Source organism: Jaculus jaculus, chromosome 20 (assembly GCF_020740685.1).
Source record: "Jaculus jaculus isolate mJacJac1 chromosome 20, mJacJac1.mat.Y.cur, whole genome shotgun sequence".
Lineage (NCBI taxonomy): Eukaryota > Metazoa > Chordata > Mammalia > Rodentia > Dipodidae > Jaculus > Jaculus jaculus.
Genome location: NC_059121.1, coordinates 8,436,012 through 8,445,003, shown reverse-complemented (window position 1 = coordinate 8,445,003; position 8,992 = coordinate 8,436,012). Strand labels below are relative to the sequence as shown.

The 8,992-nt window shown below is 61.2% G+C and overlaps 1 protein-coding gene across 1 annotated transcript; it reads right to left on the bottom strand.

The window, feature by feature from the left end:
* Nucleotides 1-1,804: 1,804 nt before the first annotated feature.
* Nucleotides 1,805-6,881, bottom strand: Irx1 (iroquois homeobox 1). Its single transcript, XM_004666102.3, has 4 exons — nt 6,609-6,881; nt 2,567-3,641; nt 2,162-2,234; nt 1,805-1,893 (listed from the first exon to the last, which is right to left on the bottom strand). The coding sequence occupies exons 1-4, from the start codon at nt 6,879-6,881 to the stop codon at nt 1,836-1,838; spliced, it is 1,479 nt and encodes a 492-aa protein (XP_004666159.3). The 3' UTR covers nt 1,805-1,835.
* Nucleotides 6,882-8,992: the final 2,111 nt, after the last annotated feature.

Genomic DNA, 8,992 nt, shown 5'->3' with positions numbered 1-8,992 from the left:
GACCATAGAGGGCGCCTCGAGCACGTCCATTCAAGCCTGCCAAGCTTCTTCCGACCTCGATCTCGGCCCAGCCCGCGGGACCAGGGTCCGCTCGGCCCCGACGCCCGGCGGCTCCCCCCCGGCTCCATCGAGCCGCGCACCCACTCGCCTCGGCGGCACTTCGGGGGTCTGCAGCTCGGAGGTGGAAGCCAGCCCCCTCCCTCGCATCCCGCCGGGGTGTGGGAAGGCCTGGGGCGGAAGGGGAGGCACGCCAGGAGGGCAGCGTCCCCCGATGGCTTTGCCATTTTGTCCTCGAAGCTCCGGCTGCCCTGTGGTCCAGCAGCAGAGGAACCAACCGTGGGCACAGACACGCGCGACGCGCAGCAGCCGCGCGCCAGGCCTCCCCGTGCGGCCGGGAGAAGGCAGTTCTCGCCGGGGACGTGCTGAGCACAGGCTAGGGAAGGGGCTATCTCCTACTCGGAGACTCCGACTTGTCCCCACCGAGCGCGTTCCGTTCCCCCCCGCAGCTTGCGCCCTGCCTGGCGGTGTTTACGCGCTCGCTGTCATAGTTCTCGCGCATTCCATCGACTCATCCGAGTCCCCTGCCAAGGAGACCTCCGAGGAGACCGGGCGCATCCCGCTCCCGAGTGGCCACGGCAGGGCAGCCGCAGCTCTCCGCCGCGCTCCTCCGGGCTCCCGACGCACGCGCGCGCCTGGCTGCCCCCGGGGGCTATTACAGGAACCGCATTGTCCCGGATCTCTCCCGGCCTCCTCCAGGCCGGCCCGGACGCAGCCAACTGGGGGATTATCTGTCCCTGGCTCCCTTTAGATCGTCGCACCCGGGTTTAGTTGAGCGGCCCCAGCCAACCAAAGCCCCTCTGCTGGTGCTTCACGCCCACCTCAGCACCCCCCCCCCAAAAAAAAGAAAGCTGCGCGCGAGGGACCCAGGAGCCCGGGCGCACCCCTGCCCACGGCAGGCTCTCGAAAGAGCGTGCACTGCCCCCACGTTGTTGTTAATCGAGTAAATAAAAACCCGACGAGGGCAGCGCTTCATACTGCAGTATCTCCACGCTCTGCCTACACAGAAGACACCCTAACTCCAAAACTGCACAGTTCAGACACCTCCTCAGTCATTAATTAATTGATTTCCAGCCCGAAGTTTTCCCTTGGGGTGTTGATTGGAAATTCTTTCCATTTCTCCCTATTTTTTAAATCCACTTTAAAACATCGTTTTGTAAACAGTCTAAATTGAACTCTTTCGCATCCCCAGGAAGGCTGCGCACATAGATGTCTGTCTAAACACTGCGGAAGATAAACAGCCAACAAGGAAAAAAGCCTCAGAAACACCGCCACCAAATTCAACAGCCGCCACCGACAGACTGACACAGGCTTGTTAACAGGGTGGTAGCGCACCCCGCGGCCCCAAGGCCCTGCCAGGCGACTGTGGGCTAAGCTCCAGGCCCCGGGGGGTCCTGCCCAGAGGTTCCAAGACCCCAGCGACCCCCACCCCACCCCCGCGAGTGCGCGCGCACAACGTCACACAGTATCAGGGCACTGGCCCGTCGTTTCATTTCCATTTCGTTTATTAGACAAAAATATATGATTTAGACAAGTTCGCTGACGCGCTATTTACAATCTGAAATCACTCTATATACAGAAAAGAAGAAGAAGAAGAAGAAAAACAGAATAATAAGACACAAGCACGTGGGGGCAGTTACCGAATGGGATCATACACCCGCTGGAGGTGGTGACAGCGACCCGAGCCTCAGGCAGGCAGAGAGGCCGGTCCCCACTCCACCCCCTTCCCTCCCCCATCCCTCCCTCCCTCCCCGGGCAAAAGTAATGCAGACCCTGAATCAGGCGGACGGGAGGGCGGCTAGGATCCGAGGCGTTCCCTCCTGCGGGGCCAGCGAGCTGTGGGGGGAGGGAGGACAGCGACAAGACAGGAACAATGTCAGGGGGTGGACGCGGGGACACCGCCACCGAGGACGCAGAGCCCTGGCCCGGGGCTCGGGCCGCCACCCGTCCAGCTCCCGGCTCGGGAGAAACTCCGGCCTACTGTCCCTTCCTGGACACAGTCTAAGCGGACAGCGCCTCTATAAGGACCGAGCCACCCCCCGGCCACCCGGCCCGCTGCGCCCTACCCCGGGGGAGGGGGGAGGATAAAAGAAAAGCCACTCACTTGTCCCGGACTGGCTGGAAAGGCGATTTTAACTGTTGTGGGGGTGAATCCGGTCTGGGGACTAGGTCTCTCTCTGTGTATTGGAGGGGGGAGGGGACAGAAGAGATGAACAAGGGTTAGGAGGGGGGGTGCAGAGGGTGACACTTGCAGGTGGGACGCCCCACTCTGATCAGATCTTCACCTACCGCCCAAGGGAATTTCCTGAAATATTCTCCCTCCCTCCCCTCACCCCAGGGCCAGTGACAAGGTAGAGCGCAGCTTGGCCTCTGGCCTCTAGTTAACAAGACCCCCGCCTCCTCGGCCACCCTCGTCTCCATCCTCAGGACACCCTGACTCCCTACTGGAAGAGCTCTCTGTCTACCCAGGCGGGGTGCGGAGAGAGGGGAGGTCTTTTGGCAAGGATACCTGGAAGTGCGGGGCTACTGCGCGCCGAGGCCTTGTCCACGTGCATCGCCCCGGAGGCGACGGGGGCCGGCGGCTGCGGAGGGGGCGGCGCGGACAGGTGCGGGCCGTGGGGCGCGGCGTGGGGCGCGCCGACGCCCAGGAAGGAGCGCATGTTGAGCAGGGAGCCCTGCGCCAGGAAGGCGCCGTTGGTCCAGTTGGAGAACTTGCCGATATGGCATGTGTAGAGTCCGTGGCTGGGCAGGAAGGCCGGGTGCTGCAGCGGCGTGGCCGTGGGCGGCCCGTGCGCGCCCGGGTGACCCGCGGCGGGCTGCTGCTGCGGCGGCGGCGGCGGAGACGCCTTGGACGCGCCGTCGGGGCTGGTGGCCGTCTCGGCCAGCGACCAGATCTTGGGCTTGCTGCCCAGCGTGGCTCCCTGCAGGCCTCCCGGCGCCGCCCCGCCGCCGCCGCCCGGGCTGAGCAGGCGCGTGCTGCCCGGCTCGGACACCTCCTTGGCCAGGCCCAGGGCCGAGTCTTGGGCCTTGAGCGCCTGGGCGGCGGCCGCGAGTGGCGAGTTCGGATCCCGAGGCAGGCTGGTGGGCCCGGCGGCGGGCGCGCGGGGAGCTTCGGCCTTGTCCTCGTCGTCCTCGTTGCTCTGGTCGCCTTCGTGCTCGTCCATCTTGTCGATGTCGATGCTCTCCAGGTCGATCTCCTCGTCGTCCTCGGCCTTCTCGGGGTCGCCCTCCGTGTCGCTGCCGAACAGGGCGCCGTCCTCCTGGTCCTTGCTGCGGGCCCCCCACGTCACCTTGTTCTCCTTCTTGAGCCGCCGGCGCGCGTTGGCGAACCAGGTGGACACCTGCGTGAGGGTCATCTTGGTGATGATGGCCAGCATGATCTTCTCGCCCTTGGTGGGGTACGGGTTCTTGCGGTGCTCGTTGAGCCAGGCCTTGAGCGTGCTGGTGCTCTCCCGGGTGGCGTTCTTGGGCCGCCCGGGGTCCCCGTACTGGAACTGGCCATAAGGGTAATAAGCGGGCGGCGTGTGGGCTGCGAAGGTGGCCGGATGGACCCCGGGGTTGTCCTTGAGTTCGTACTGTGAGCCCTGCAACCGTGGCGCAGCAGGGTGTGGGGCGGGGGGAGGCAGGGAGAAGATGGGGGGGAGAGAAATAGAACAGAGATCAGTTCCCCAAACTGGGAAAGTTAGGGCTCCAGGGCCTCTAAGGCACGTGATTCACAGGGGCCCTCTTAGGCCCTTCTCGGGGCTCTGCTAAAACTCCCCAGAACTGAAGAGGCACCCCAATCCTCTAGTGGGAATCCCGGAATCTGAGAGCCTCAGCTGGCCTCCAGAAACTGAGCATCCACTTAACACGCAGACTGTTTTCGCTCAAGCTAGCAGAAGTTCTAGAAACCTTGCATTTCTGGCACAGCCCAGCCCAGCAGGAGCCCGGGCCCTCGGTAATCTCCTCAGCTCACCCCCACCTCCCGGGTCTTCAACACCAGCAGCTCCCTGAAATCTAGATTTCCAAGTTTATCTAACATTAGCTAGAGGGGAAAAACCATTTAAGTAGGCCGATAAAACAGTTTCTCTAAATGGGCTCAAGCCCTCCTCTCTTCAGCCCTGAAGGAGTCAATCAAAATAAACCATTCTGGCCTGTCTTAGAGACTAAATCCAGCAGCAATTTAAAACGAAAGCACCCTCCTTTCACCCCTAAAGTGATCTGAATATAATGCTTCGCCTACACTTAAAGGTCGATAGTGGTGACAGGTAATTTAAAATTTTAATCCTGGTCATCATCAACAACAATGACAAAAACACCATTTGTTTTGTTTTGTTTTTAAATACAAAGGGAGGACTTATCCAGTGAAATATTAACGCAAGGCCCCGGAGCAGCCGGCTGCAGTCCTGGGAAACCGGTTCTGTTTCCTGGGCCTTTTCTCCTCACTTCATCTCTTAAGTTTGACTTTGATCTGCAGCAAGCAAACACGAACTGTTTGCAGGCGTTTAGAGGCGGTGATTTATTTGCAATCAATATTCTTTTTATCATCAGTAGTAAAACGCAGCAAGTCAAATTATCCTGTCAGGTTTTTTTTTTTTTTTTTTTTTGGTAAATAACATTTTATCTTTCTAACAACCTCATTAGGCCTCATTATTACCATAAATTGCCCAGACCAGAGGCTCACTCACAATTTTATCTTTTGACTTCCAAATACCCTATCGTGAAGGACAGGGAAGCTAGGCCTCCCACTGCTGTTTGGGTTTGGGCTTACTTTCCAAGAATTGCCAGAGACCTGGAGGCAACGCAAACACCTTGGGGGAGGGAAGTATTTTGTTTTCCCTTCAGTTTAAAGGAAAAATATAAATAAAATGAGTGCGGTCCTTTCCTATCTCACCACAATGGGAGCAGACCCTCACTCCATAGCTGCCTCCCCCACCAGCACACAGGCTGGGTTCCCAGATGACTCACATCTGTATTCAAAAATTCTGTTAAAAAAAAAAAAACACAACTTCCATCCTCCATTTAAAAAATAAAATAAAAACATCCACTTGGCAGCCAGGTTAAGCAAGGAAAATCTCGGAGCTCTAAGAAACTTACAAACAGCGGATTTCTTTTGAGTAATTACTTCAAGGATGGAGGCCACGCAGAAATGGCTTGTGTGGCCAGAATTCGTTTTCTGTTTTTGTTTGCCCAGATGCAGAATGCACTTTGCACCTCTCGAATTATTTTGGTTGAAATCGTAGAAAAGACTTGTCTGCCTCTTCTCTGCTGGGGACTCTTTGTGGAAGAGTCCCAAGTAAATCTCTCATCGCTTCCGGGGTATCCCGGCCTCCTCCACAAAATGGGGGCAGATTCTTTCTGGGAAGGCAGTGGCTCGGCAAGGGGCAGCTGGCTCGATTTCGGAGAAATCGGCTTTCTTCCCAAACTACAAGAAAAGTTGCCCGGAAAACATGCCTGACCCTTTGCTTGTGAATGGGTGGAGGATAGCCTTTGAGGGTCTTGGGCAAGGAGGCTAATTTGGGGTGCCTAGAAATCAAATAATCTAGCCCCCCAGCAAGGCGGCAGAGGGCTGCCTGTCCAAGACCCCCAAGACCATATCAGGATTCTCCAGCAGCTAGAGTTTAAGCGCCCCGACCTTGCAGTCAGACCATGGAAAATGGATCCTTTGGACTCACTGACCGGCCAGGGCTCCTGCAGAGAATCAAATTTGCATGCCCCTACCCCCTGTGACACCCACTGGGACGGGGGGGGGCACTCTTTATTTTTAAGTCCAGTCCTTCCTTACGTAACCAGGGAAGAAAAGTGCTTTCTTTCGGTGCAAATAAAATGAAAACTTTGGCAACTTACAAAAGTAAAAGCAAGCACCGTTTCAGAAGCCAACATTTATTCCAACTTCGTATTCATTTTAATGTCAAATGTTCGCACACGCGATTAAGAGACACCCCCCGCCCCCCGCTCCGAGATCTCCATTGTTAGGGTCATTTTGACAGACCCCAATAAGGCTTTTAAGCGGTCTCTTACGGCAAAGTCAGAGAGGCAACTATCTCGGTTCTGCCAAACGAGGGCGAATCGGCTTTCTGGGCCCAGCTTAAACGCGGGAGAGGCGCTCGGGCGAGGCGGGGGACCCTCCAGCGCGGACCTGGAGGGTGCTGATGAAGTCCCCTCACCCCGCGAGCCTGCCCCGTGCCCAGGCCGCGCCCCGCGCGCTCGCCCGGGACCTCTAGCGCGCGCCGGGGCCTGCTCCCCGCGGCCTCTCCCGACCCCCTTCCGGGTTTCGCTCTGGCCAGGCCAGGCCCAGAAGGCGCGCAGTGGTCACCGGCCAGGCCGGCCTGCCCGCTGTCCCTGGGGTCGTTGGCGAGGAGACGGCCTCCGGGATCCCCATGATCAGGACCTTTACACTCCCGGGCTGGACAGGGGTCAGCAGTCCATCGCTCCACCCCATCCATCCACCTCTCCATGCATCCATCTACGCACCCATCTCTCCATCCATCCGTGCACGGGTCCCTCCATCCCTCCAGCGGACGCCGCTCCTCCGGGCGCCCCGGAGGGCCGCGGCTCCGGTGGGGACTCACCATCTGCGAGAAGAGGCTGAGGTCGGCGGCGTAGGGCAGGAAGGCGCTGTAGTTGGGCGCGCCCGCGTACGGTCCGGCCGCCGCGTACATGCCCAGCACCGAGGTGACCGCGGCCGCGCCCGCGCCCAGCTCCGCCGCCGCCCCGGGCCGGCCCGACGACGCGGCGGCAGCTGCCGCCGCGGCCGCGGCCAGCACCCCGGGGCGCTCCCCGCCGTAGGCTCCCGGCCCCGCGGCGCTCAGGTACTGCGGGTAACCGAGCTGCGGGAAGGACATGTCCGCGGACTCCGCGGCGGTCGCGGGCGAGGGGGACACACCCGGGACGGGGACGGGGACGGGGACCGGGTGGGGGCGCGCCGCGGGGCGGGCGAGCGGGCCGGGCGCGGGGAGGTGGGAAGGCCGCTCGCTGCTCCTGCGCCCGGTGCTCGCTGGCGCCCGGTGCTCCCGGCTGCTCCCGGATCCGCCGCGATCGCGCGCCGACTGCGGCGGCCGCCCTCCGCTCGGCGGCGGGGCTCTCAGACACAATTTGAAGTTGATGCTTTGATTGGCATCCCCTTGAGCACAGGCCCCGCCCCCGGCTCCCCTCCCGCCCCTTCCAGCCTCGCGCCCGCCCTCGCCCGCCGCTCCCGCCCCTCCGGGCGAGCACGTGGTGCCCCGCGCCCGCTGGCCCGGCCACCGCCTCCGAATCCCCCTCCTCTCCGTTCACCTTCCTCCTCCTCCTCCTCCCCTCTCCTCTCCGCTCACTTTCCTCCTCCTCCTCTCTCTCCTCTCTCTCACCTCCTCTCCATTCATCTTCCTACCCCTCTCCCTCCTCCCCTCCTTTCTGCTCCCCCCATACCCACCTCTCCCTCCTCCCCTACTCCCTCCTCTACACCTTCCCCACCTCCCCGTCTTCCCCATTTCTTTCCCCTACTCTCCTTCCTCGCCATCCTTCCTCCCTCTTCCTCCTCCCCATCTTTTACGGCTCCTCTTCCTCCTCCCCGTCCTCCCATCCTCCTCAACCTTACCCTCCTCCCCTACTGATTTTTCTCCTCTCCATCCTCCCTTCCACTCCTCCTCCTCCCCCTGCCCTCCCTCTTTCCTCCTTTCTCCTTCCCCTCCTCATCCTCCCCTTTTCATCCTCCTGCTCCGAAGGGCGCGCGGGACTCGAGGAGGCCGCGGATTCCTTCCCCTCGCGGCTGACTTGACAACCTGTCGACGCGGTTTTCAGCTGTCCGACACCCGCGTCTGCATCCGAGGTGTGTCCTCCCCCCCCCACCCGCCGCTTTTTAACAAAAAAACAAGTGTTCCGTGGCCGCCACCGCCGGGGTGGCCGGGGCGTGGGTGACCGCTGGGAGCCGGAGGCCTGTGCGCGGTGGCCGGTGGCCGGCACCGCCGCACCTCCGCGGGACGCGCGGGCACTTCCGTGGCGCGGCAAGCCGGAGTGCCGGTGACACTTGCGAAGCCCGGCGTGGCGTCCCGCTCCCCACCTCTAGGTACGGGCGATGCTCGGCCCTAGCCGCGGCCGGGCCTCCACGTTGCGCTCGGAGACGCGTTGCACGCGGGAAGTGGCCGAGCTTTGGGGCTTCTCCAGTTTTGAAAACTTAGCAAAAAGGGACAGCCCGCGGAAAAGTCGGGGCTCTTGGAGGAAGGAGGAGGAAGAGGAAGAGGAGGAGGAGGAGGAAGAGGAAGGCGGAGGGAGGGTAAAGGATCTTTCCGCAGAGCAGCTGGAAAACGCTCCTGCTACTCTCCTCCACCTCTGGCGAAGGAGGAAGCCAGTGTGGCCCGGACGTCCCCCTTCGTCCACTGGGTGTGTGGATGTCAGGAGTAAACTTGGGTGGAGCTCCCAGGACCCTAGAAGGCCAGCTGCAGGACGCGGTGTCCGCCAGGCCCCTGACCCCGCGTCCCCCTTTTTCCCCGACCTCACTCTCGCTGGAAGAACCAGGAGAGCCCACCAGCCCCGCCGCGCTCGCGGGTGGCTTTGCGCTGCTCAGGCCTGGACGGGCCACTCCCACTCGCAGGCGCAGACCACGGGCGCATGGGCCTCCTCGCCTCCGACGCTCCGGATGGGCAGAGTGGGGCATGCTTGGCTCGTGTCCCGCGGCGTGGGCAGAAGGAGAGTGCCCAGGCACTAGCCCACGCTTGTAAGGCGACTTCATCGGCCACTGCATGAGCCCCGAGTGAATCCTTAGGGAATTTCTGCAGACGACCCTGATGGAGTTTATCAGTCGCAGATGCAAAGTGTTTGGAAGCTACAGGGCAAAGCCTGCTCCAGAGTCCATGATGCGTTGCTGGTTCACTGGCCAGCAGGGCCCTGGACACTGGCCAGGACCCCACCTTCTTGCCTGGATGTCCTGGACTTCTGCGAGATCAGGAAGGCCTCGCTTTCTCCTACTTGAGGACCGACA

Excerpts from the sequence above, each read along its gene's own strand:
- Irx1 (XM_004666102.3), bottom strand. The coding sequence starts at position 6,881 with ATGTCCTTCCCGCAGCTCGGTTACCCGCAGTACCTGAGCGCCGCGGGG. Across the intron at positions 2,235-2,566 it reads CAGTAGCCCCGCACTTCCAG|AGAGAGACCTAGTCCCCAGA; the intron begins GTATCCTTGCCA and ends TCCAATACACAG. Across the intron at positions 1,894-2,161 it reads TTCCAGCCAGTCCGGGACAA|CTCGCTGGCCCCGCAGGAGG; the intron begins GTGAGTGGCTTT and ends CTCCCCCCACAG.